The 24,272-nt window shown below is 39.9% G+C and overlaps 1 protein-coding gene across 3 annotated transcripts in view; it reads left to right on the top strand.

Annotated features, from left to right (window-relative positions):
- gabrg2 (gamma-aminobutyric acid type A receptor subunit gamma2) overlaps positions 1 to 23,438 on the top strand; it is a 103,786-nt gene extending 80,348 nt beyond the window's left edge. Inside the window, exons 8-10 of one of the 3 annotated variants that reach the window (XM_017722246.2) lie at positions 5,348 to 5,553; positions 14,571 to 14,594; positions 22,311 to 23,438. In XM_017722246.2, coding sequence (XP_017577735.1) covers positions 5,348 to 5,553; positions 14,571 to 14,594; positions 22,311 to 22,592 — 512 coding nt within the window. In that variant the 3' untranslated portion in view covers positions 22,593 to 23,438. The remainder of the gene's footprint in view (positions 1 to 5,347; positions 5,554 to 14,570; positions 14,595 to 22,310) is intronic. The other 2 variants (XM_037545850.1, XM_017722247.2) reach the window with 2 other exon arrangements.
- The last annotated feature ends 834 nt before the right edge of the window (positions 23,439 to 24,272 follow it).

The following is a 24,272-nucleotide window of genomic DNA, read 5'->3' as shown; positions in this document are numbered from 1 at the left end:
AGCCCTTTGCAGGATTAAACAGTTCTTTGCATTGTGAAAATGTTATATAAGGTTTCGTATGGAACTTTTTGAAAAGGGTTCTGTGTAGCACCAAAAAGCGTTCTTCTGTTCTCACAATGTCAAACTTTTATACAATAGAAGACACAACACAAAGAACCATTTAAGCATGCGATCAAGGAAGGAAGGAAGGAAATAAATTGATCCCAGAATGTGACACTGTTATAGTACTGAAAATAATGAATGAATGGAGGAATCAATGAATGAAAGAATGAAGCAAAAAATGAATGAATTAATGAATGACTGAAGGAATGAATGGATGGAGGAATTAATAAATGAAGGAAGGAGGGAATGAAGGAATGAAGGAAGGATGGAATGAAGGAATGAAGGAAGGAGGGAATGAAGGAATGAAAGAAGGAAGAAATGAAGGAATGAATAAAGGAATGAATGAATGAATGAATGAATGGAGGAATTAATGTATTGAGGAAGCAAGGAAGGAGGGACTGAAAGAAGGAAGGAAGGAAGGAAGGAAGGAAGAAAGAAAGAAAGAAAATATGAATATGACACTGTTATAGTACTGAAAATAAGGAAGGAGGGAATGAAGGATTGAATAAAGGAAGGAATGGAGGAATTAATGTATTGAGGAAGGAGGGACTGAAAGAAGAAATGAAGGAATAAATGAAGGAAAGAAGGAAAGAAAATGTATTGGACCCAGAGGGAAATTGCACTGTTTCAGTAGCAACACATACATCTGCACATAAACTTACATATAGAAATAAACCTACACGTAAGTAAAGAACCCTTGGAGAACCGTCTTATGTTGTGTACAATCAATTGCAGAAAACCTTTATAAAGACAATTTATAACACATTTAAAAGTTTGTAAACAAATGTTTAGAATTATTCGCAGATTGGCAAGAGTTCATTAACTGATACAAAAGCAATAAAATTAAGCATCACCGATACGTTATCGATACTTATCAATCTGCTTCAGTATTTACGTTTTACTGCATAAAGCACAGTGTATTCTGGCTGTCCTGTGTCCACTGCCTAGTGTAGGGCATCGTGGGACTGTAAGAGTGCATGGGATATTCTCCACAGTGTTCTCAGACCGTTACAACATAGCCAGCTCCCAAAATAGGGCACTTTATAGTGAGTATGGCATCATTTAGGACACAGCCTCTGAGCATCAAAGCAACAAGCAAGAAGAAAAAAACAGAAGAAAAAGAAACCTGTTCTATTTTTAATCCCGTACACGTGCCAAGGCTTTCGTTTTCATTTTCATAATCAGCCAACCTTGCCTGAGCGCAAACATCCACCCAGCCGCCTTCCAGTGGAATTCATTAGTGAAGGTTGTCACTAATTAAGCTCGTCCTTCTTCTCCATGCGAAACCTGTGGTGGTCCAGCCCTGCACCCTCCGAACGGCTGGACAGATGGTTTTTCTGATTTTTTTTTCTAATTCCAGTCAAGCTGAAGCAAAGGCTGGCCCACCACGTTTCTCTTTTTTGTGCTTATGCATTTCTTAATAAGGCATTAATTATGCAGCACAGCAGGAGCGCTGCCCATCGGCGCTTTAACGCAGGTGTCTTTTCTTCGCCAGAAGCACAAGGAGAGGATTTAGAGGATTTGTGGACTTTCTGACTTTGCCCTTGTCCCCAGACGGCAAAACACCTTTAAGCATCCCTGTCTTTTCAGGTTGTCCATAGTCAGCAGTCTGTCTTCCTTTCAGCAGAATGACCTCGGCCTCGGCATCTTATCCCCGAGTCCATTACTGGAATACTAAAAATGCAAAAGTGGCTAATGATCTGATGAAAGCCTGAAAGACAGTTATCCTGAACCACCTAGCCCATCATAGCCTCCCTTCACTATAAACAACATTAGGCCAGTGGACGCCTCCCAGTGGGGGTGTACCAGACACGGCCTACTGGGACAAAACCCTGGGGTTGTCCTAGGACCCACTGTAGGGATTATATCTCCAAGGTGGCCTGGGAGCGACTTGAGGTCCCCAGGAATGAGCTGGAGGAAGTTGCAGGGGGACAGGATCGTCTGGGTTTCCCTGCTCTCCCAACAGCTACCGCGACCTGATCTGGTGATGATGATGAAGATGATGATGATGCGAGAGTGAAAGTTAGGTCTTTAGCTCATTATGAAGAAATGTTAATGGTAAAGACAACTAACTTTCCCATTGTTGGTGAGGATGTAGAAGGACAGCTTTTGCTTTCATGGATCAAAAACAAAGTCAAGACTCAACACACTCTGATGAACAAGGATGAAGGAGCTTGGAAACATCTTCAAATGTAATGGTTTGTCTCCAGAAACACAGAGCAGACTTGTCTGTCCTTTGGTTCCTTATGTATCTGAAAGCTGGACACAGAAGTGGGGCAGGAAATGTACTGAGGCACTGAACTTTTATGCTGGCGAATGCTTTTGAGAGAAGCTTGCACAGCAAGACAATACAGAAATGGACCACCTTGCCTCTCGATTGAAGAGACTGGAGATCAAAACGAAGAGAAGGTCTATTATGTTTGGGACCGTTGGTGGTAATAAAGGAAGAAGATGACCAAGATGGAAGGAGACAGTCAAAGGAAACCAGCCTCTAAAACCAAAAACAAAAGAAACCATGCAGAAGACAGGATGTTCTGGAGAAGCACTTTTATATGGTCGCCAAGTCTGTTGCAAAGTTTCCTACTTTGGACTTTGGTATTAGTCAAGATCAAGTCATAATAACATGTCCTCTACCAATCAGATCAAACTTAGACCAAATCTATATTTAAATATATCTAAATTTTGTCCTGAAACATTTTAGGGGGGAAATGTGAAGGTTTACTGGAAGGGATTAACAGCAGTGACATCATTTTTAATCCTTTTGCCATCTAATAGTCATTCAAGGTACAGGCACACATAGTCCAGCATTCATCTTGATGAATATCTGCATCAGAGAAAGATGTAGAATCACATACAAACATAATGATAATTAAAACAATAATAAGATAAGGATAAATAATAAGGATCTTAGCCGTGCACGCAGTCAGCTGAGAATGGACACTACTAAGTGGTATCTGTTTAGGCTGGTCTGATGAAGGAGCCCTCCCCCACTTCAATATGGTACATTTTCCCATCTAGCTTACTGGATCTGATGAAGATAAGCAGATGGTCCTCACTTATCCAGCACTGGATGGCCATATGTTTAAAGTCACGGCAGGGAGAGTTAAAGAGGTCTGCAAACTCCGCATTACTGCAATAAAATGTGTTGCCTTCATAACTGACAACAGTCCTGATGGTCAAGTTCTTAAAAACTGGATTTTCATTAAAAAACCAAATGCTACACTTAAAAAAACTACAAAAAAATTATATGATCCACACAGTCGCTCTGACAGACTGTAATACACTACAGGAAGTGTAGGGGGCGATACGGCTTCTACTGTTTCATTTAAAAAGCTCTATAATGTTCATATGATCCACACAGTCGCTCTGACAGACTGTAATACACTACAGGAAGTGTAGGGGGCGATACGGCTTCTACTGTTTCATTTAAAAAGCTCTATAATGTTCATATGATCCACACAGTCGCTCTGACAGACTGTAATACACTACAGGAAGCGTAGGGGGCGATACGGCTTCTACTGTTTCATTTAAAAAGCTCTATAATGTTCATATGATCCACACAGTCGCTCTGACAGATTGTAATACACTACAGGAAGTGTAGGGGGCGATACGGCTTCTACTGTTTCATTTAAAAAGCTCTATAATGTTCATATGATCCACACAGTCGCTCTGACAGACTGTAATACACTACAGGAAGCGTAGGGGGCGATACGGCTTCTACTGTTTCATTTAAAAAGCTCTATAATGTTCATATGATCCACACAGTCGCTCTGACAGACTGTAATACACTACAGGAAGCGTAGGGGGCGATACGGCTTCTACTGTTTCATTTAAAAAGCTCTATAATGTTCATATGATCCACACAGTCGCTCTGACAGACTGTAATACACTACAGGAAGCGTAGGGGGCGATACGGCTTCTACTGTTTCATTTAAAAAGCTCTATAATGTTCATATGATCCACACAGTCGCTCTGACAGACTGTAATACACTACAGGAAGCGTAGGGGGCGATACGGCTTCTACTGTTTCATTTAAAAAGCTCTATAATGTTCATATGATCCACGCAGTCGCTCTGACAGACTGTAATACACTACAGGAAGCGTAGGGGGTGATACGGCTTCTACTGTTTCATTTAAAAAGCTCTATAATGTTCATATGATCCACACAGTCGCTCTGACAGACTGTAATACACTACAGGAAGCGTAGGGGGCGATACGGCTTCTACTGTTTCATTTAAAAAGCTCTATAATGTTCATATGATCCACACAGTCGCTCTGACAGACTGTAATACACTACAGGAAGCGTAGGGGGCGATACGGCTTCTACTGTTTCATTTAAAAAGCTCTATAATGTTCATATGATCCACACAGTCGCTCTGACAGACTGTAATACACTACAGGAAGCGTAGGGGGCGATACGGCTTCTACTGTTTCATTTAAAAAGCTCTATAATGTTCATATGATCCACACAGTCGCTCTGACAGACTGTAATACACTACAGGAAGCGTAGGGGGCGATACGGCTTCTACTGTTTCATTTAAAAAGCTCTATAATGTTCATATGATCCACACAGTCGCTCTGACAGACTGTAATACACTACAGGAAGCGTAGGGGGCGATACGGCTTCTACTGTTTCATTTAAAAAGCTCTATAATGTTCATATGATCCACACAGTCGCTCTGACAGACTGTAATACACTACAGGAAGCGTAGGGGGCGATACGGCTTCTACTGTTTCATTTAAAAAGCTCTATAATGTTCATATGATCCACACAGTCGCTCTGACAGACTGTAATACACTACAGGAAGTGTAGGGGGCGATACGGCTTCTACTGTTTCATTTAAAAAGCTCTATAATGTTCATATGATCCACACAGTCGCTCTGACAGACTGTAATACACTACAGGAAGCGTAGGGGGCGATACGGCTTCTACTGTTTCATTTAAAAAGCTCTATAATGTTCATATGATCCACACAGTCGCTCTGACAGACTGTAATACACTACAGGAAGCGTAGGGGGCGATACGGCTTCTACTGTTTCATTTAAAAAGCTCTATAACGTTCATATAATCCACACAGTCGCTCTGACAGACTGTACTACACTACAGGAAGCGTAGGGGGCGATACAGCTTCTACTGTTTCATTTTAAATGCACTCTGTAATGTATGGCATCGTTTTAACAGTCCCTCTTCGAACTTCTTGTTCGTGTCCTCTCTGTTCTAATGAAGGTATTCTCTCTTCTGTAGGAATCACCACTGTGCTGACCATGACCACACTGAGTACCATCGCCAGGAAGTCCCTGCCAAAAGTGTCCTACGTGACGGCCATGGACCTCTTTGTGTCCGTCTGCTTCATTTTCGTCTTCGCCGCTCTGATCGAGTACGGAACGCTGCACTACTTCGTGAGCAACCGCAAGCCCAGCAAAAACAAAGACAAGAAGAAGAAAAACCCTGTGAGTAGCATTCTGACCACACCATTTCCCCACCTGCCAGCCACTACTGTGGCTGCTTTGCCATTTTTATACATTTGATCGATTTTATATTGAATTTTTCATCTCCTAAAGTCTCAATACTCATCACTAATATATGGCTCTAGTTCTGGACCTGGGATAGATCTGGCTAAACTGCTTTAACCCTTACAAGTCTGAACTGATCAATGCTTTACTGATGTACATTCAGTGTGCACTTTAGAAAAGGATATCCTGGCATCTTAAATCTAGTCTAAATATGCAACATGAGAAGACACATGTAAGAATTTAAGATAAATGAACTCATATCAAGACATTTTTCTTGTCGTAAGAAAGCCTCGTATCTCCTAAATGGTGACTTTACAGAAGAAGGAAAAAACACACTTTAATTTGAATGCAAGTCAATGGAACCAGACGTTTGTCTAAGAAATTCTGGGCTCTTTTAGTCCATTCTTCATGAAATTTACACACAATGTAAAGGATAACATGTGTTTTCAAATTGCGTCAAAAACTGAAAAACCACAAAAATGGAGATACGAGGTTATTTTTTATCCGACAGCAGCGATAATTAACGTCAGCATTTTGTGTGGAACCAAAAAATAAAAACAATTATTTGCCAGTGAAATAAGACATGGATATTTAGATCATTAATTGCTTGTAATGAAGTAAATAAAATCTAGAAATAAGTTAAGTATTGGTTTTACTTAACTTAAACACTTTAAAAACAGCATACTGTCTTCTTTGTTCAGTAAAGTTCAAATTAGACACTTCTTACTGTTTATTTACTGTGCATTAAACTTTGTTCAGTGTAACCTGTATCAGTTCATAACTGGAGGTCTTTTATGTAAAAAAAGCACTAATAATTCATTATTAATTGTAATGATGTACAAAAAAACACTTTGTTAATACCACATGCCAATGATTGAACATCTTATTAGTGTGTAGTTGACAGAATTTGATTCCTGGCCGTTTTAGATTCCGTCAAGTTCATTGCTTTTTTCTTAAAAGCTAGTTTTAAGCTTAAAAGCTGGTCAGCGCTTAATACATGACTAATACTTTTAGATGAATTCCATATTCTAATATCTTTTCACTAATATTAGGAATCAGTGAAAATTCATGCACAATAATCTGCATAGCGAGGTCTTAGCAGTGCTTATGTTATGCCATATGGTTGTGATACAGGTCAGACTGAATATAATGAGTAAACTTCTGATTTGAGATTTTTACTGAACGAAGAACAAGATCTTAATTAACCCCCAATATGTTCCGTAATTTAAAGCGCTACATAATATTGTTAGAACAACCTCAAAGATGAGAAAGATGCTGTATTTAGATCAGATTTAAGAAGATTTCACTTGGTACCACTTCATGGTATCATTTTGTTTGTTTTGATGGAAAATATGGAATAAATAAAATGCGTCATTTTTATTTTCTTAAAATTATTCCTTTAGATAAAAATCAGACAGAAATATTTCCTTTTCCATGCTAAAAAAATGACTTATGACCATCAAAAACATTAAGCAAATATTTTACATGAAACTTTAAAACATAAAAATATACTTATTTATATGCCTCCGCCTTCCTTCGTTATTCAGTGCAACTGCAATGAAACAGAGATGCTCATTAACTTAGTTTGTGTTTTTAATGCTTTTGACCAAATATTAATGTTTCATTTCGCTTATTTGGAGAGATATTCTAGACAACTAGCACTCTAGCATCCTCGAGGTCTGCTGTCATGGTAACGGGAACAAAAGCCAGATTAAAGAAACAATGGGAGGGATTTACTGTGAAGCAGAATGTAAAGTTGTACATCATGAATATTCAAATTAACAGCTCATGGGTTTCGTAACTGCAGGTGACCTCGGCACGTTAGCACGGCGTGATGGTCAGCATGAGAGCTGCACCTCAGTAGGAACGTCCTGCACATAAACATCTGCTTTAATCAGCACTTCAGTTGGGATTGAATAGGAATTCTGAAGCAGGGAATTTGATCACGGCTGAAATCTATAAAGTTCTTTTGATTTCTTTCTTATTAGACTTTAAAGTTTACATGTTTCCTGTAATGAGACTCAGCCAATATGGTTTAACCCAGTCTGGACGACAGTAAATGCGTGTGAATTTAAGATGTATGGTCATTTAATACATTTACACAGTCCGAGTAGTTCTGCTCTGAATACAGAGGGTACTATTAACTCTTTAGAAATAAAGAAATGTGAAGTAAAAGAATTTACATCTAATTTAAATGTTATTAAACTGAACATGATGGAGAAACATGAAATATAATGGCATTTTACATTGGATTTATGTATTTAAAGTGAATGGACAATTGACTTGCACTAACAGTAATGTGGTATGGACTGAAAGTTCCGCACAATTTCTCCACGGTTTCAACCAAAAGTGTCTAATATAAAATGACTGCATGTTTTTGTTATCGTTATGACTTCTAAGGGTTAAAACATCCAGAGCTGAGAACAGTTCTAAGTGTTTTCAGCCAAGCGTGCCAGAGCTTAGCCCTCTTATTGGTTTAAGCCTGTCCACTGGGCGTTAGCTGTGGCCGCGAGGCCCAACTCTCTGGCTAATGTGGTATTGAGACTCGCCCTTAATCCCTGCTTTTATCGTCTGTAGTGATGCCACCATCAGTCACATGACTGGACTGGTTTGGTGGCACCCAGTATCTTCAGTTTGAAGGAGGTCGTTCTTAGCAAACGAGGTCATTCCACTTTTAGATGCCAAATGGGTCCCAAAAAAGCCCCGTGATTTGATTTGTGGGTATAAACGTCAGGCGGATTAACGAGGAAAAGGTTTTCAAAGGTTTTTCACCAGTTTGGCTTTGGTGGAACTCTCCAGGAAGGTCCTTCACAGCACGCCTGTGTCAGATGCTTAGTAGAGTTTATAAGTATTACAGCTTTTCTGTGTGAAGTGTTTAAGACGGCAGGTCGATCATGCTCTGTTTAACCGTTTGGTGGTGACTGTTTATTACAGATGTAATTTGCATGAAAAGAAGACCAGGTTCACACTTCAGTCTGCGTCAAGCTTTGATATAAACTGTATTGCTCCCGCTGTATGTCGTGGCTGTAATAACTGTGTAGTTACACAATAACAACAGTGTAATAACAGGTTATGTATTATTTGCTGTTATGGGTGGATCACAGCAGTGCAGCTCATGGAAATAGTGCATCAACGTCAGGTTTTGTTCATGTAATCACATTGATAATTGTAGCCATGTGTTGTAAAAGCTTATGTACTTACACATTACACATGTAATTACACATGTAACAGCTGTTGATGTGCAAATAGTTGCATGACAGAATGTTTTAAAGCCAGAACTTTGCTGACCGTGTCACAACACGGTTGTCCTACTATGTTAGGATAGTTGCCATTTCCAGGGTAAGTTCTCTCACAGTACGGGTAATTACACATCTGTTACAATTAGAAAACTCTTGTTGTATAAACAGTTCACCCTATTACACACGTGTAATTACATAAGATGCTATAACTATTAACATACACTTGTGTAGTTACATGAGTTAAATCTGAAGTTTATAAATGTGTATTTACCTACGCTGCACCACTGTAATTGATCTGCATCAGTGAATACAGCCCCACTAGTTATACTGTTGTTATATAGGTTTTTTAGTGTGTAACTACACAGTTATTAGACATTTATATAATGTGAGACGAATAAGGTTGATCTGACTTTTGTTTTGATTATAAAACCTTGTATCTCAGAAATAAGAGAAGAGGATAAAGTTATTGGGGCAGGCTTACTAACATTTTACACCGTCATTTTTAATATTTTGGCATTAAAAATTGGTAACGGCCATTCTGCACCTATAATAAGATCAAAGGCGTGGTTTTGCATTTTTCCTAATTGAATAATAATCCTTCACTCTCATCACTCTCCTCCTTTTTTGATTGAAAACGGGAAATGGCACCTGTTGTTTTGTCCAGTTTTGTTATATGGCTGATCTCTTGATATTGATCAAGACAATTATGCCTTATGACCTCAAACTCATTGTTTTCTCAAAGAATAATAATCCAATTTTTTGTCTAATTATATAAATATGTGGGCATAGTAATTCAAAATTTTGAGTTTGCAACAAAATGACATTTGCACCAAGAATCTTAGACAACTTGCTAAGTTGGCCACGCCCACCAGTGCGAATTCTCAATAGACCGAAGTCCTTATAGTAAATCTGCCCCATTAACTTTAATGGTATTCATTTTAGGTGATTTTATGCAAGTTGTCATGATAAGGCAGCAGTTTTTCTTCGTCTTTAGGTCCATTCATAACGTGAACGGTGGAGCAGGTTGTTTTCAGGTGACGTAAAACAGAAAAAAAAGGTTTGATGTGATGTGACAGTGATAATACAGAATGTTTACTGTGTAATGTTTAAGTGGGATATTTTCAAAGATGATATATAAGAAATATTTCAACTTACTGGAGACCCACAAAGTCATACCTACACTAAGTCAGTCGGGTTATTAAATAAGCTGTGGATTTAACAGTCAAACCAGCCAACCGATGATATTTATTAGACTTTTTTATCCAAAGCTCACACGGTGTGGCCTACAAGAACACCCGAAACTTGTATATAAATAACATTATTTCACAATATAAATACCATTGTTTTCTCTTTAATAAGCATTTTAAATTTACAAATAGAATAATAATAATAACAAATCAGTTTAAATAACATAAATCAAATAATGTGCTGCAAGTAAACTGAGACATTATGCGGTAGGGCTGGGCAATGATGACGTTTTATCATTATCGTGATAAATGATGTCACAATACACTTTTTCAAGCATACTGTGTCCTCGGTAGACACTTGAAAACAGGTGGAGGGAACAATTTATTGTAATGTTCTTTGCATGATGAAGAATCTGTTTTAAGGTTCTGTATGTCAGCTGAAAGGGTTCTTCCTTTCGCTGTAACAATAGCAGAGTGCATCTTAATGCTATACAGAACCATTTTCAAAAAAGGTTTCATTTGAACATTGTCCAGCAATCTGAAGACCTCGCAAACAACCGTTTAAGCATGAAATGGTTCTATATAGAACTCATGACTCTAAAAAGAACCATCCCTCTTAATAAAGAACCCTGAAAGAACCATCTTTTTAAAGCATATATTTAAAGAACACTAACAATTGAATTACAAGTTATTAGTATTATTATTATTACTATTATATTGTGGGCTGGAGGTTAGGGAACAAGCCCTTTGATCCCCAGAGCCGACAGTCCATGACTGAGGTGTCCTTGAGCAAGACACCTAACCCCCAACTGCTCCCCGGGCGCTGCGGATAGGGCTGCCCACCCTCTGGGCAAGTGTGCTCACTGCCCCCTAGTGTGTGTGTTCACTAGTGTGCATGTGGTGTTTCACTATGCAAAGCTGTAATTCCTCTGTGTTCAAACACAGTTGGCTGATGGTTCTGAGTTCAATTCATTTTTGTCTATCCCAACTTATTAAATCTCCAAAAATGTATTGTGTTATTATATTTGTGCCACATTTCCCACCCCTACGATGTAGAGTCACGTATAATTATGGTACATCTTTGTGGTTCAGGTGCAGCAGCAGCATTCAGATATAGCACGGCTGCTCTCACCTGCCTCACCTTATTTACACTGCAGCACAAATCAAATACAGTCAAAATAAGAAATTGCCTGGTTGCAATAGTTGAAAATCATCCCATTCCGGTCTCTACCGCTGCCTTACTAAGCTGTGAAGCTGCTATGTTAACTCGGCGGTTTGTCCCGTTGACGCCAGTTGATATGGTCTCTTTATTGATAATGAGCCTTACGAGCTGCTCTTCCCTGGTAGCAACATTAGCACTGCTGAATGAGACATCCTTCTTTATTACCATGAGTGTTTCATGCTCAGTGTAGGTTTAACTACAGCTAAATACAGTTAATTCAGAAGCTGTGAAAAACTCCCTGATTCCTCCGACTCATTAACAACAAAAAAGACTGGCATAGTGCAGTTTCAGCAGCTCCACAGTTTGAGGAGAGTGTGTGCTGATTTAGACATGCAGTTGCATCATGCTAAGTGATGGGAATGTGTCGTAATTGAGCCTCTTTCTAAGTAATCCTCCCAATGTTCCCTAAAGTGAGGTGGTCAGCCTCCTAAAAAGAAATTCCACACCTCATATTGAAGTGCAGTCGTGGGCTGGAGGTCAGGGAACCAGCCCTGTGACCAGAAGGTCGCCGGTTCGATCCCCTTGGCTGACAGTCCGTGACTGAGGTGCCCTTGAGCAAGACACCTGACCCCCAACTGCTCCCTGGGTGCCGTGGATAGGGCTGCCCACCGTCATGGGCAAGTGTGCTCACTGCCCCCTAGTTTGTGTGCTCACTAGTGTGCATGCATGTGGGTGTTTCACTGCACGGATGCTGAGGTCTAATTCCACAGTTGGCAAAATGGTTCTTGAAAAAAACAAAAAGGAACATGTGAGGGTTTCAGAATACGCAGAACTGACCAGGTGCTAGAGCTGATAATACCTCCTCCGCTTTGCCGAAGTTGATCTCTGAAAGTTTTGTACAACTTTCAAAACATTACTTTTTTAATTATAACATATAACATTGACCAAGTCTTACAGCCGAACACTTACATGAATATAGGTCAGCCTGTACATAACACCACCTACAAGCATCTCCTCCACTCCATACAGCCAAGAAATGATAATTGCTCATTCTCACCTTGATAAGACGTTAGTCCAACTGTTTTGTTTGGCTTGCTGCGATCTTATTGTTTATTGATGTAAAAGTGAGAAGCCCTTCAGAAGTTCTGCTTATTCTGAAACAGTTCACTGCCTTGTGAGAGCGAGTGGCTTTTCACGACTTTCATCAGAATCAGCTCCTTCAAAGTGATGTTTGGGATTCTCTTGTTTTTTGAAGGTTGACCACCTCAGTGAACATTGGGAGGATAGCTTGGACAGTACAGCGCTAACTGCCTCCGTAAATCAGCACACACTCACCTCAAAGTGTGTTGAGCTGTTAAAGCTGCACTATATGAGACTTTTGTTGTTTAAGCTGAAAGAAGTTCCACCCATAGGAGAACCGTCAGAGCCTTCTAGACCTTCAGAGAAGGATGATTTCCGATTTTCTGTTCAATAGAAGAAAACTTGGTAAACTTTCTTTAAAGTTTCTGATGGAGTTCAATTCTGGAAATGTCCAGTATTTGCTGAGTAGATTTAACGAGCTGCGTTGGATTAACTATCATCATAATCACGCTTTAATTTCCAATAAGTGGAACCAATTTTGTAAGAAAAACCTCACTCTAGATCGGGGGTCACAGCCCAAATGTTAACATTCTTAAGTCCTTTCTACAGAAGTCAGAACACCTCGAGAGCCATAACATTTTATGTGCATTTTACCGCCTTGGCTGTAATTATGTCTCAGTATTTGTTATTGTACTAGTATAAGATGAAACATATAAGTGAAAACGAGGACTGGCTTTAATCTTTATCTCAGCTATATCCACTTCTCTCGCATCTCCGGCAGGAACTTTTCCACAAAAGTAGAAGTTTCTTGTAAAATGTCTCTCAGTATTTGAGTTTTTATGAGGCTGAAGTCAGTTTCTCATTCTCCAGCTTCTAGTTCGAATTTTCCTGTTCCACCTTAAATGGTGCAGCAGTTATATTTTGGTGCCTCAGACACCATTTAAGGTGGAACAGGGAAAATTCGAACTATAAGCTGGCGAATGAGAAACTGACTTCAGCTTTGCTCATTTTTAGTATCAGGGAAACCAGCTGGAGTGATATACACAAATCTGTTCATCTCCAAATGATCGATGTTCGTCTTAAATCTCTCTCTTTGCCGTTTCATAGCGACTAGCTGGGCGAGACTGTTGTCTGTGTTGCTATGGTGACCAGCCGTCTGCGCTGATCTTCAGGGTTAAAGGGTGAATCAGCAGTTCTACATTAACTCCAGCGTTTAAGACCATTTACTGTTAAACTGGGTTGAAGGATCAGCAGAGCTTTATTTTACTGTAGAGGAGGATTATTTTATTATTACCTGCTGATCTGATTCAGCTGTGGAGACACAACAGGACACAAGTCCTGTCTGTCACAAACTTCGAGTAAAACATGAAATATTCCAAAAGTCTGTAATTAATCTAAAACCACCCAAAATGGTTATGGGAATCACTGCTGGCTTAGTGCTAACAAGCTGCTGAATCCAATAGGGGATGCTAGCAGATCAATGAACATTATTATAGAGCTTTTTAGACCATTTGTGGCTGAACTGAAGGCCGTCACGGTTCACCCACCTCGTCTTTTAGAGACAATATTGGAATAAAACGTTTTAGTTATTACCAAAACAAAATAATGTGTTAGCATTTTTCCCGTTCCACCTTAAATGGTGCAGCAATTACATTTTAGCGCCTCAGGCACCATTTAAGGTGGAATGGGAAATTTGAACAAGAAGCTGGAGAATAAGGAACTCCAGCCTCGTGAAAAATCAAATGTTTAGAGACGTTTTACAAGAAACTGTTCTGCTTTTGAGGAGAAGTTTCCTGCTGGAGATACGAGAAAAGCAGCCAAAGCTGAGCTGAAGCTTAAAGCAGAGCAAAAAATATGTTGGCATTGTGATGCAAAAATGACAGGACATATTGTATCATGAAATTTGTATATCGCCACACCCCTACCTGAACCCCTGAGCCAGACTCCCGGTGTTATTGGCTTCCTCAGTGTAATGCAGAATACGGTGGAAATCCACTCTGAGACTGAAGTGAACCTGATCTTAATGTATCTGCTCATGCATCTTCCTCCTGTGTGCGTAATAACTGTATTAGTATGCGCTTGTGTGGTACAGTATTTACAGTATGTTGTTCTCTTCCCACTTTCTGAGTTCAGTTTGTTCTTATTGACATCCTGTTGCTTATTCTTTACATCTGTTGTTGTTGATGTTGTTGTTGATGTTTTTGATATTCTTGTACTTCTGTTTCTTTTGCTGTTTTTCTTTTCGTTTTAATTCTACGTGTTCTTTGTTTCCTGTTTGGACAAAAGCTCCTCCGGCTCTTTTCCTCAAAGGTATATTGCTTGTGTACGAGTTGAAAACCTCTTGCATGTGTCTGCTAGACGCCACACTCGCTGCTCTTGTGCCTGTCCCGTCTTTGTTTTCAACATAACCCACCACAGCCCCCTACACAAGCGCTGTTTTGTGCTGCTGCCAGTAACATGACTGTATGTCCTGTGATGACCGAAGGCCGCTGGACGCGCCGCAGTGACACCGACTCGCACAAAACACGCTCAACTCACATTTTAACCAGCATTTCTACAAAGCTCATGGTGTTGATCACGTTCAGTGTGCTTTTGTACTGTTTTGATTATTGACATGTTCAAGCTCCGCCCACAGATGACGTCTTTCACAGCTACCTGTTGCTACATTAACCAAATCCCATTCAATATGATGAGAAATTAAGAGCCTTAAATTTAGAGTATTATTCATTATTAATCAATTAGTTTCCAATTATATTTCACGTCTCCTATAGAGAAAAAGTTTCAGCTCATTTTAATACTCAATTACAGTTTATTTGCTGAATTTAATATACTGGGAACATAAAATGTGTCCTGTATAAAAATTATGGCACATTTTATATTTTATATATTATTGTGCTCTGATTTGTTAAATTCAGTAAATACATAGAAGTTATGGACTAAAATTAGCAGATAATTTAGTCTGATTTGATTTGATTTAATTCAGTTAGCTGCAAGTAGCTCAGTCACACATACACACACACACACACACACACACACACACCGATTTCCGTCCTGTCAATGTGACATCATTAAAGGAGGAATTCATTCTGAGCGGTTTGGTGTGAAACGCTCTGTTCTAGATAAACTTACAGAGTCAGAGCCGCTCACAGTGGTGGCGATAGGAACCAGACGTCCCTCTAAAAGCTCCTCACAGTGGTGGTGATAGGAACCAGACGTCCCTCTAAAAGCTCCTCACAGTGGTGGTGATAGGAACCAGACGTCCCTCTAAAAGCTCCTACAGAAAGTTCCTACATGAACTGGTTCTGAATTCACTGCCTGATGACTGAGACGCTGTTTTATGAGAGTTTAGAGAACTTCAACTCCATTCATGGTGGAGGGAGACATGCAGGGCGCTGTGCGGCAAAATAGTCCCCAAAGAAAACTCATTATTCCAGATTTTCCACTGTTTTCCATCATCAACATTCCATATAAGCTCAGAAGACTCGTGTAGGTTCTCTGGTGGTTCTGGATGGTAAATAAAGTGTCTATATCTGTGTTGTAGCCATGGCGACGCCTGGTTCCACATCACCACCACTGTAAAGGCGTCTGAACCGTTTCACACCAAACCCTCTGAACCTCTGATCACACCTCACACACAGAGTTATGCAGGAATTCTGAAAAGTCCGTCTCTGTAATATTATTTAGTTAAGCACTGAGTCTGCAGTGCAGTTTCTCATCAGGTTGAATGGGTTTTTCTTCATCAGTAGCTGTGAAAGAATGCACTTGTGAGCGGAGGATGGACAGCTTCGTTAAACAATAACAGCTTCTTTTTAACCTCGCCTACTGACCTTCCCTTGTGTATGCGTGTGTATGTGGGGCTTTTAACCTGACGCTTCTTAAAGAGTCAGCAGAGCCTTAACAGCCTGAAGTGGACAACCCCCCTCTAACCGGCTTAACGCCAATTACGCAGCCATCGTAATGGCCAGGATTGGCAGCTTTAGCCAGAGCGATCTTTAAAAAGCCTCCACAGCCTGGTTCACAGGCCTATCATTAGATGAGATTGAGGTTAGAAGATCACAGTTAAAGGCTCAGACCGCAGGGAAGGTGAGGTCAAGCCAGGGGACACAGTGTTCAACACTTCCTGAATGTGCATCAAAATATAGAAATATGTAAAACGTGATGCTGATCTGAGTCTTTGGTCTGTTTTGAGCTGAAACATTTCAGCCTCCAGGATCATTTCTGAATAAACAGACGCTGATAAAGAAGCTCGTTCAGTTTAGAAGTTGGAAAACTGCAGGAAAATGAGGAAGAAAGTCGAAAACTATTATCATCACTTTCTTCCACCTTTAACATGTTAGTACACGTGTATTTACAACTAAGGCGAGAATAAAAGGTAGTTAAGTTTGGCCACTACATAAAAGTGTGGGAACAAGATAGCTGAGATAGGCAAGCCATACGTTGGTAAAAAGTGAAAGCGAGTATGGTGTGGGAACAAGACAGTTAAGTCATGATAAATAAATTCTAACTTTGATTTAGTAAGGAGTCGAAACAAAATAATCATGATAATTAAATAATGATCATTTCATTTGGTAAGATTAATTAAGTTGAGGCTTTTAATTAGAAATTTGTGGTGACAAGATGATCATATCATGGTAATTAAGGCAGGGCAATGACTTAGCAAGGTGTAGGAATGAGAAAAGTCATGATTCATACTTAGAAAGGTGTGGGTAGGAGGTGGTTAAGTAGTGGCCATGAGGTAGTAAGGCATGGTAACAAGATAGTTAAGTAGAGTCCAGGACCAGTGAGACAGTTGGCCACAATTTAGTAAAAGCATAAAACAAAATAATTAAGGCAGGATAATTAAGTTGTAGTTATGATTTAATAAGGTGTGGGAAAGAGGCTGTTAAGTCATGGAGACAACTTTAAGATGAGGGAATAAGATAATTATGTGATGATAATTAAGTGGTAAACACAGCTTAGTAAAGCATGGAAACAAGTTAATTAAGACAGGATAATTAAGTTGAGCTTTTTAATTAGTAAGGTGTGGGAACAGGATTGTTAAGTTGGAGCCACAATTTTAAGATGAGGGAACGAGATAATTTAGTGATGATAATTAAGTGGTGGCCACGACTTAGTAAAGCATGGAAACAAGATAATTAAGACAGGATAATTAAGTTGAGCTTTTTATTTAGTAAGGTGTGGGAAAGAGATCGTTAAGTCATGGCAACAACTTTAGAATGAGGGAATAAGATAAGTCATAATCATTAAGTGGTGCCCATGATTTAGTAAAGCATGAAAACAAGATAATTAAGACAGGATAATTAATTTGCGGTTACAATTTAGTAAGGTGTGGACATGAGATTGCTAAGTCATGGCCAGAATTTTAAGATAAGGGAATGAGATCATTAAGTGAAGATAATTAAGTGGTGACCACAGCTTAGTAAAGCATGAAAACAAGATACTTAAGACAGGATCATTTATTTGTGATTACAATTTAATAAGGTGTGGGAATGAGATTGTTAAGTCATAGCAACAACTTTAGGATGAGGGAATAAAATCATTAAGTGAAGATAATTAAGTGGTGACCACCACTTAGTAAAGCATGGAAACAAGATAATTAAGACAGGATAATTAAGTTGAGATTTTGATTTAGTAAGGTGTGGGAATGACATTGTTAAGTCAAAGCTGCAATTTTAAAGTGATGGAATGATATAATTAAGTGACGATAATTAAGTGGTGGCCATGACTTAGCAAAGCATGGGAACAACATAATTAAGCCATGGCCATGCAATACTGCGTCAAACAGATTATTGTTCTGTGAATTTATACTTAAAACTTATATCAGGCTCAAGTTCAAACAACGGTGCAATAACTGAGTCCCAGGAGCTCAGACTGAGAATTTAACCTGCAGTACGTGGAATTTAAAGCTGTCCTGAGCTGCAAGTGAGGAATTTGGTAAAACTCTAACTAGTTTCAGAATAATTTGAGCATAAATTGACGTTGAAAAAGCCTGGAGCGAAAGTTAGACGGGAAAGAACGAAGGACAGGAATAAAAACCCCATCAAGGTTGTCTGATTTCATGCAGTTAAAGCTGCGGTGCCGCTGTGTTCCAGGCACGGTTTCTTTGTGCTCTCTTGCTTCCTTTTTTGCTTCCTTTTCTCTGAAACGCCCTTTGAGAAGCGAGTCACGTGACCCAGCTCGGTCTGAGCCCCAGGCGGCTTCACCATAAAACCAAACCTGGCGCATTTTTCTGGGCGTGCTTCGTTTTTCAAAGGGACGATGATGCGCTAGTGCTGGGCAAAATGCATGTGGTTTCCCAGAGACGGCGGGAAATGTGCTCAAAGGCCCATTTTCTCAGATTTGTAATGTTCTTCATGGACTTTGGGTCGAATTCACAGCAATTCTTACAGGCCTTATTACAGAACGCAGCTCAGTGAATGGAGAAATGATATATTGGCACGTGAAAGCATCTTTAATGTAGGTTAAATATCTAATATTTCTCATTATGGAATTGTTGTAAAAATATGGAATGGGAAAACATCCATAACTTTTTTTGCATAGTTCAGTGTGTGAGGTGTAATCAGAGAGATTCAGATGGTTTGGTGGTGATGGGAACCAGGCGTCGCCATGACTACAACACAGATATAGACACTTTACCATCCAGAACCACCAGAGAACCTACACGAGTCTTCTGAGCTTATATGGAATGTTGATGATGGAAAACAGTGGAAAATCTGGAATAATGAGTTTTCTTTGGGGACTATTTTGCCGCACAGCGCCCTGCATGTCTCCCTCCACCATGAATGGAGTTGAAGTTCTCTAAACTCTCATAAAACAGCGTCTCAGTCATCAGGCAGTGAATTCAGAACCAGCTCATGTAGGAACTTTCTGTAGGAGCTTTTAGAGGGACGTCTGGTTCCCATCACCACCACTGTGAGGAGCTTTTAGAGGGACGTCTGGTTCCCATCACCACCACTGTGAGGAGCTTTTAGAGGGACGTCTGGTTCCCATCACCACCACTGTGAGGAGCTTTTAGAGGGACGTCTGGTTCCTATCACTACCACTGTGAGCAAACTTTCTGTAGAAAGGAGACACTGCATGTCAACTCTGACTTATTTTGCTCATGTCTTAATCATTCAGTGCTGTAGAGGTTATAAGATTTTCTATAAGAAAACGATCTAGAAATGAGTTTTGTAATCTTATAATCTTTGTCTAACAGTCTCTACTGAGCAATATTAACACATTTCTCATATTTACGACACCTTCACTCGCCAGAATACTTTTTTTTGCAGTGACCAACATGGCTTGCCTTTTTTAAGGATGCTGGTTTAATATAAATGTGTCTTTTTTAACCAATAAACCTGCAAAGTTGTCCATGTGGCTGTTCCAAGAAAGAGAAAACAACATAACGTTTCCTTTTGAGTTTTAAAGGTCAGTGCAGATCTGAGTAAACGAGGACTGCAGGGTCAGGGAAAGCGCCGCTTCGTTAGTCGAGAATAAAGGCGGAGGCGCCTTCTGGAATTTGTGCGGAGGTAGCATGCGGCTGATTGATAACAGGAGCCAAGAGTGTCTCATTTAAATGTCAATGGAGTCTATCGCCAACAGTGTGAAGCAGGGAAACAGACAAAGTCCCGTCACTCAATTAGTATGAGAAGCGATGAATGAGGGTCTTCAGGAAGAGAGAGGTTAAACTGTAGGAGCTCATTAAAGTGCCTTTAATGGCTCTTCGCTAGTAAATGTATTAGGCCAATGGCTCTTTTGTCTTGTGCTTAAATATTAATGGTGAGAGTGAGGGCTAAATACATGCATTGCTGGGTCAACAGCACTGTACAAAAGTCTTAGACCACCAGAGCAAATGATATAGTAGGGCTATCTATGGTCATTAATCTATGGTCATCTGTTCAGGGGTTGTAAATACTTTAATACTGCACAATGTAGTGATTTAGATCTACTGCATGAACCATTTCAGGCCAAAAACAAACATGTATTGAGAGATTTAAAGGTCTTCTGTTCAAGGTTATAGATATATATGCATTTTGAAAAGTGAGAGGAAAAATAAATTCTTTCTTCTTTGTCTGGAAAGATCAGCTTATCTCAAGTGGCTCAGATAAAACTACAGATAATACCGTCCACAAAGAGCGATGCCCATCCATAAACACAGGCCTGTTCAAAACGAAGACGAAGTCTAAATCATTTCCAGTCTTTTCTTTGAGCGTTTCTTTGTTCGTATGTGGGCTGTGTAGAGTTCCTGCAGACTGAACAGAGCTCATCTGCTTCTTCCTCTTTACTTTCTGAGTTAAATCGACCTCTAACTAGCAGCACAGTCTACAACACGCATAAGCCGAGATTCATTACTAATAGCTTGGACTCATTTCCGTCCTCAGTCGAGGACTTTCGTAGGCAGATCCTTAAGAGGGGCATTCCGGCCTAAAGCTGGAGTTATTGGTCACGTTACTGCTATATTCTTTAACTGCTTTCATTCGTCTGTGTTCTCCCAACACAATTCCCAGCATGCTTTACACAAATGCATCACACAGCCATTAGGAATCCCTGTGATATCACTAAATCCTGACCGCAAGCCCAGCCACTGAGCTACGGGCTGATAAACACAGCCCAGCTTGCGTTAGTGTAACTCTTCCCTCCGCCGTCGAACTGTCAAATGATTGAAAGTATGAAAAATTACACTAGGGGTTTAAAAACACCCAATTTGGTTCATATCTATAAAAGCACTGGGCTCATTTTAACTCTTCCGTTGGGTTACGGCGTGATTTTTTTATTTTTTTACATTTTCATTTTAAATATTTAATATTATTATCATCGTTTACTTAAGTGTCTTAACGTAAAATCGTCAGTGATATTGCTCAGTAAAGATGTCGCTTTGGCACAAGTTGTTGTGCTTTATTAAAGAGCCACGCCGTACGTTAAGAGAGTTTTGTCTGACAGGTCGCTGTAGCCTAAACTCACGCCTTACGCTCTCCACCATCAGCGCTAGACTTTCTCAGAGCTTCTAATCTACACTGAGCACAGCTCGCTGGCCAGCCCCGCCTTCAGAGTAAGAGTCTTGAAGGAAAAACCCAGTGAGCGCGTGCTGAGGAACAATTACCACAAAACCGGCAGGAAAATTCCAAACGTGCTACAATATTCAACCTGTAAAAAGAAAATATTAGACAAACAACAAAACAGACGACGAAAACATCTAATCCAAGGTAGTGGACCAAACACTCAGAGACGAGTGATATAAGGTCTAGTCTTACCAGGTTTGTTTGGTTAACTAGCTAGTTTAGCTGCATAACTTAGTTGGTACGTTTATGATAACAGTTTTACACAGATTTACTTAAAAAATGACATAAAATTCAGCTATGAATATTGAAAAATGTCATATAAAGAGCTACAACTCTTTCACTGTTCATCTGTTTAGCCCCACCCATTCAATCTACATAATTTAGCCTCACCCATGTCATTTACATAATTTTAGCCCCACCCTTTAAGTCTACAGCATTTTAGTCCTGTCCATTCAAACTGTAGTGTTTTAGTTCTGCCCATTTGGTCTACAGCAGGTCAGCCTAGAGTCTGTATCAGAGTTATTGGAGTGAAAATCCTGGGGGAATTATTAAACGTTGTGCTGTTTCTGGCTGTCAGCAAGCAAACCGATCATCATGGCCTTCCAAAGGATCCACATCGGAAACAAGTGGCTGGAGTTTTTTTTTTTTTTTTGCCCAACAGACCCGAGTATTTCAGTCAGAACATAATAGTTTGTTCAATATATTTCAGCCCGGACTGCTGTTTTGAAAGAGGGCAGCCAATCAGAACAGAAGTCATTTGCATATATCTTAAAGCGATAGTAACACAAACAGATCATTTGATTCTAAGGAATAAAGAGAGGTTGAAAAATAATCATGCAAAAATTAACTAGGCCTGTTTTTAGGAAGCAAACCCATGCAACCTTTATAAGTGGACTTATATGGGCCCAATAAATGCAGCCCCCAGTTTTGTTGTGGTCATGTAATTGTACTCTCTGATTGACTCTGCTCTTCTTTCTCCTAAAAGCAGGCCCCCACGGTGGACATCCGCCCTCGCTCGGCCACGGCCATCCAGATGAACAACGCCACACACATGCAGGAGCGCGACGAGGAGTACGGATACGAGTGTTTGGACGGAAAGGACTGCACCAGCTTCTTCTGCTGCTTCGAGGACTGCCGTTCCGGGGCGTGGCGTCACGGGCGCCTGCACATCCGCGTCGCAAAGATAGACTCGTATGCCCGCATCTTCTTCCCCACAGCGTTCGGCCTGTTCAACCTCGTCTACTGGGTGTCCTATCTCTATCTCTAAAATAAACCCCGCCCCCGTCCCGCCTGCACCGTGTCTGTTTTAGCTGGCCTTATTTATTTATTTATATATTTATTTACTTATTTATTTATCTATCTATTTATTTATTTGCGTTCCACACTCCTGCGACACTGTTCTGTTTTTTTTTTCAGAAGCGCACTAAAGCGTTTTGCTTTTTTTCCCTTGTTTCTTGTGAATTGACTCGGTTTGTGTTGATTTTTTTATCTTGTGTGTGTAGGTTGTGTATAAAGCAAAAGTTGTAGCAAACTAGGTCGAGGGGACAAAAGAACAAAACAACAAAAACAACACTGGAAACTAACAGCACATCTGGGACTCGATGAAATCTTCTATTTTTGGGGGGGTGGGGCTAAAAATGAGCTGCATGACTACATTTCCCAGAATCCCTTGAACAAGAAGCGGTGTGAAGAGCACTACACAGAGCAGAACGGCACTTTGGGCAACACCATGAAGCCCGTTATTCACAAACTATTTTTTTGAATTGTTCACAAACTTATCCTGGTGTCCTGTCATTTTAGAGGTACATGAAGAAAAAAAAAAAAAAGAAATCAGTTGTGAAATTTTAAGTATTTGAAGTTTTACGGTCTTTGTTAACCCTCATGTGTTGTCACAGCTGGTATAAATCTATGGTCATCTGTACAGAGGTTGTAAATACTTTAATACTGTACAATGTAGTGATTTACATCTATTGCATGCACCTTTTCAGGCCAAAAACAAACAAATATTTAGAGATTTAAAGGTCTTCTGTTGATGGTTATGGATAAAATACAAAAAAAAATCACAAAAAAAAAAAAAATCACAGGTTATAAATATGATTTATGGTTTTGAAAAGTGAGAGGAAAAATAAATTCTTTCTTCTTTGTCTGGAAAGATCAGCTTATCTCAAGTGGCTCAGATAAAACTACAGATAATACCGTCCACAAAGAGCGATGCCCATCCATAAACACAGGCCTGTTCAAAACGAAGACGAAGTCTAAATCATTTCCAGTCTTTTCTTTGAGCGTTTCTTTGTTCGTATGTGGGCTGTGTAGAGTTCCTGCAGACTGAACAGAGCTCATCTGCTTCTTCCTCTTTACTTTCTGAGTTAAATCGACCTCTAACTAGCAGCACAGTCTACAACACGCATAAGCCGAGATTCACTACTGATAGCTTGGACTCATTTCCGTCCTCAGTCGAGGACTTTCGTAGGCAGATCCTTAAGAGGGGCATTCCGGCCTAAAGCTGGAGTTATTGGTCACGTTACTGCTATATTCTTTAACTGCTTTCATTCGTCTGTGTTCTCCCAACACAATTCCCAGCATGCTTTACACAAATGCATCACACAGCCATTAGGAATCCCTGTGATATCACTAAATCCTGACCGCAAGCCCAGCCACTGAGCTACGGGCTGATAAACACAGCCCAGCTTGCGTTAGTGTAACTCTTCCCTCCGCCGTCGAACTAAATTGGGAACAAAGCAGTGATTCTGTCTTTAATCAGTGCAAAATGAGCCAAACTAATGTCTACATAACCATCTAGCTTGGTAATTTTAGCTTTCAGCCCATCTGTGGTTTGAGTACTGTATTCTCTCTACTCTAATGATGATTGGAAGACAGTTACTGCAGCTAATCGGCTGCACTAAGATGCAGCTTCCCAACAGTCATGTTAGTATTCTGCCTTCCTTCT

This window comes from Pygocentrus nattereri, chromosome 16 (assembly GCF_015220715.1).
Source record: "Pygocentrus nattereri isolate fPygNat1 chromosome 16, fPygNat1.pri, whole genome shotgun sequence".
Classification (NCBI taxonomy): domain Eukaryota; kingdom Metazoa; phylum Chordata; class Actinopteri; order Characiformes; family Serrasalmidae; genus Pygocentrus; species Pygocentrus nattereri.
Note: the sequence above shows the minus strand (reverse complement) of the source record. Positions and strands in the feature narration are given on the sequence as shown.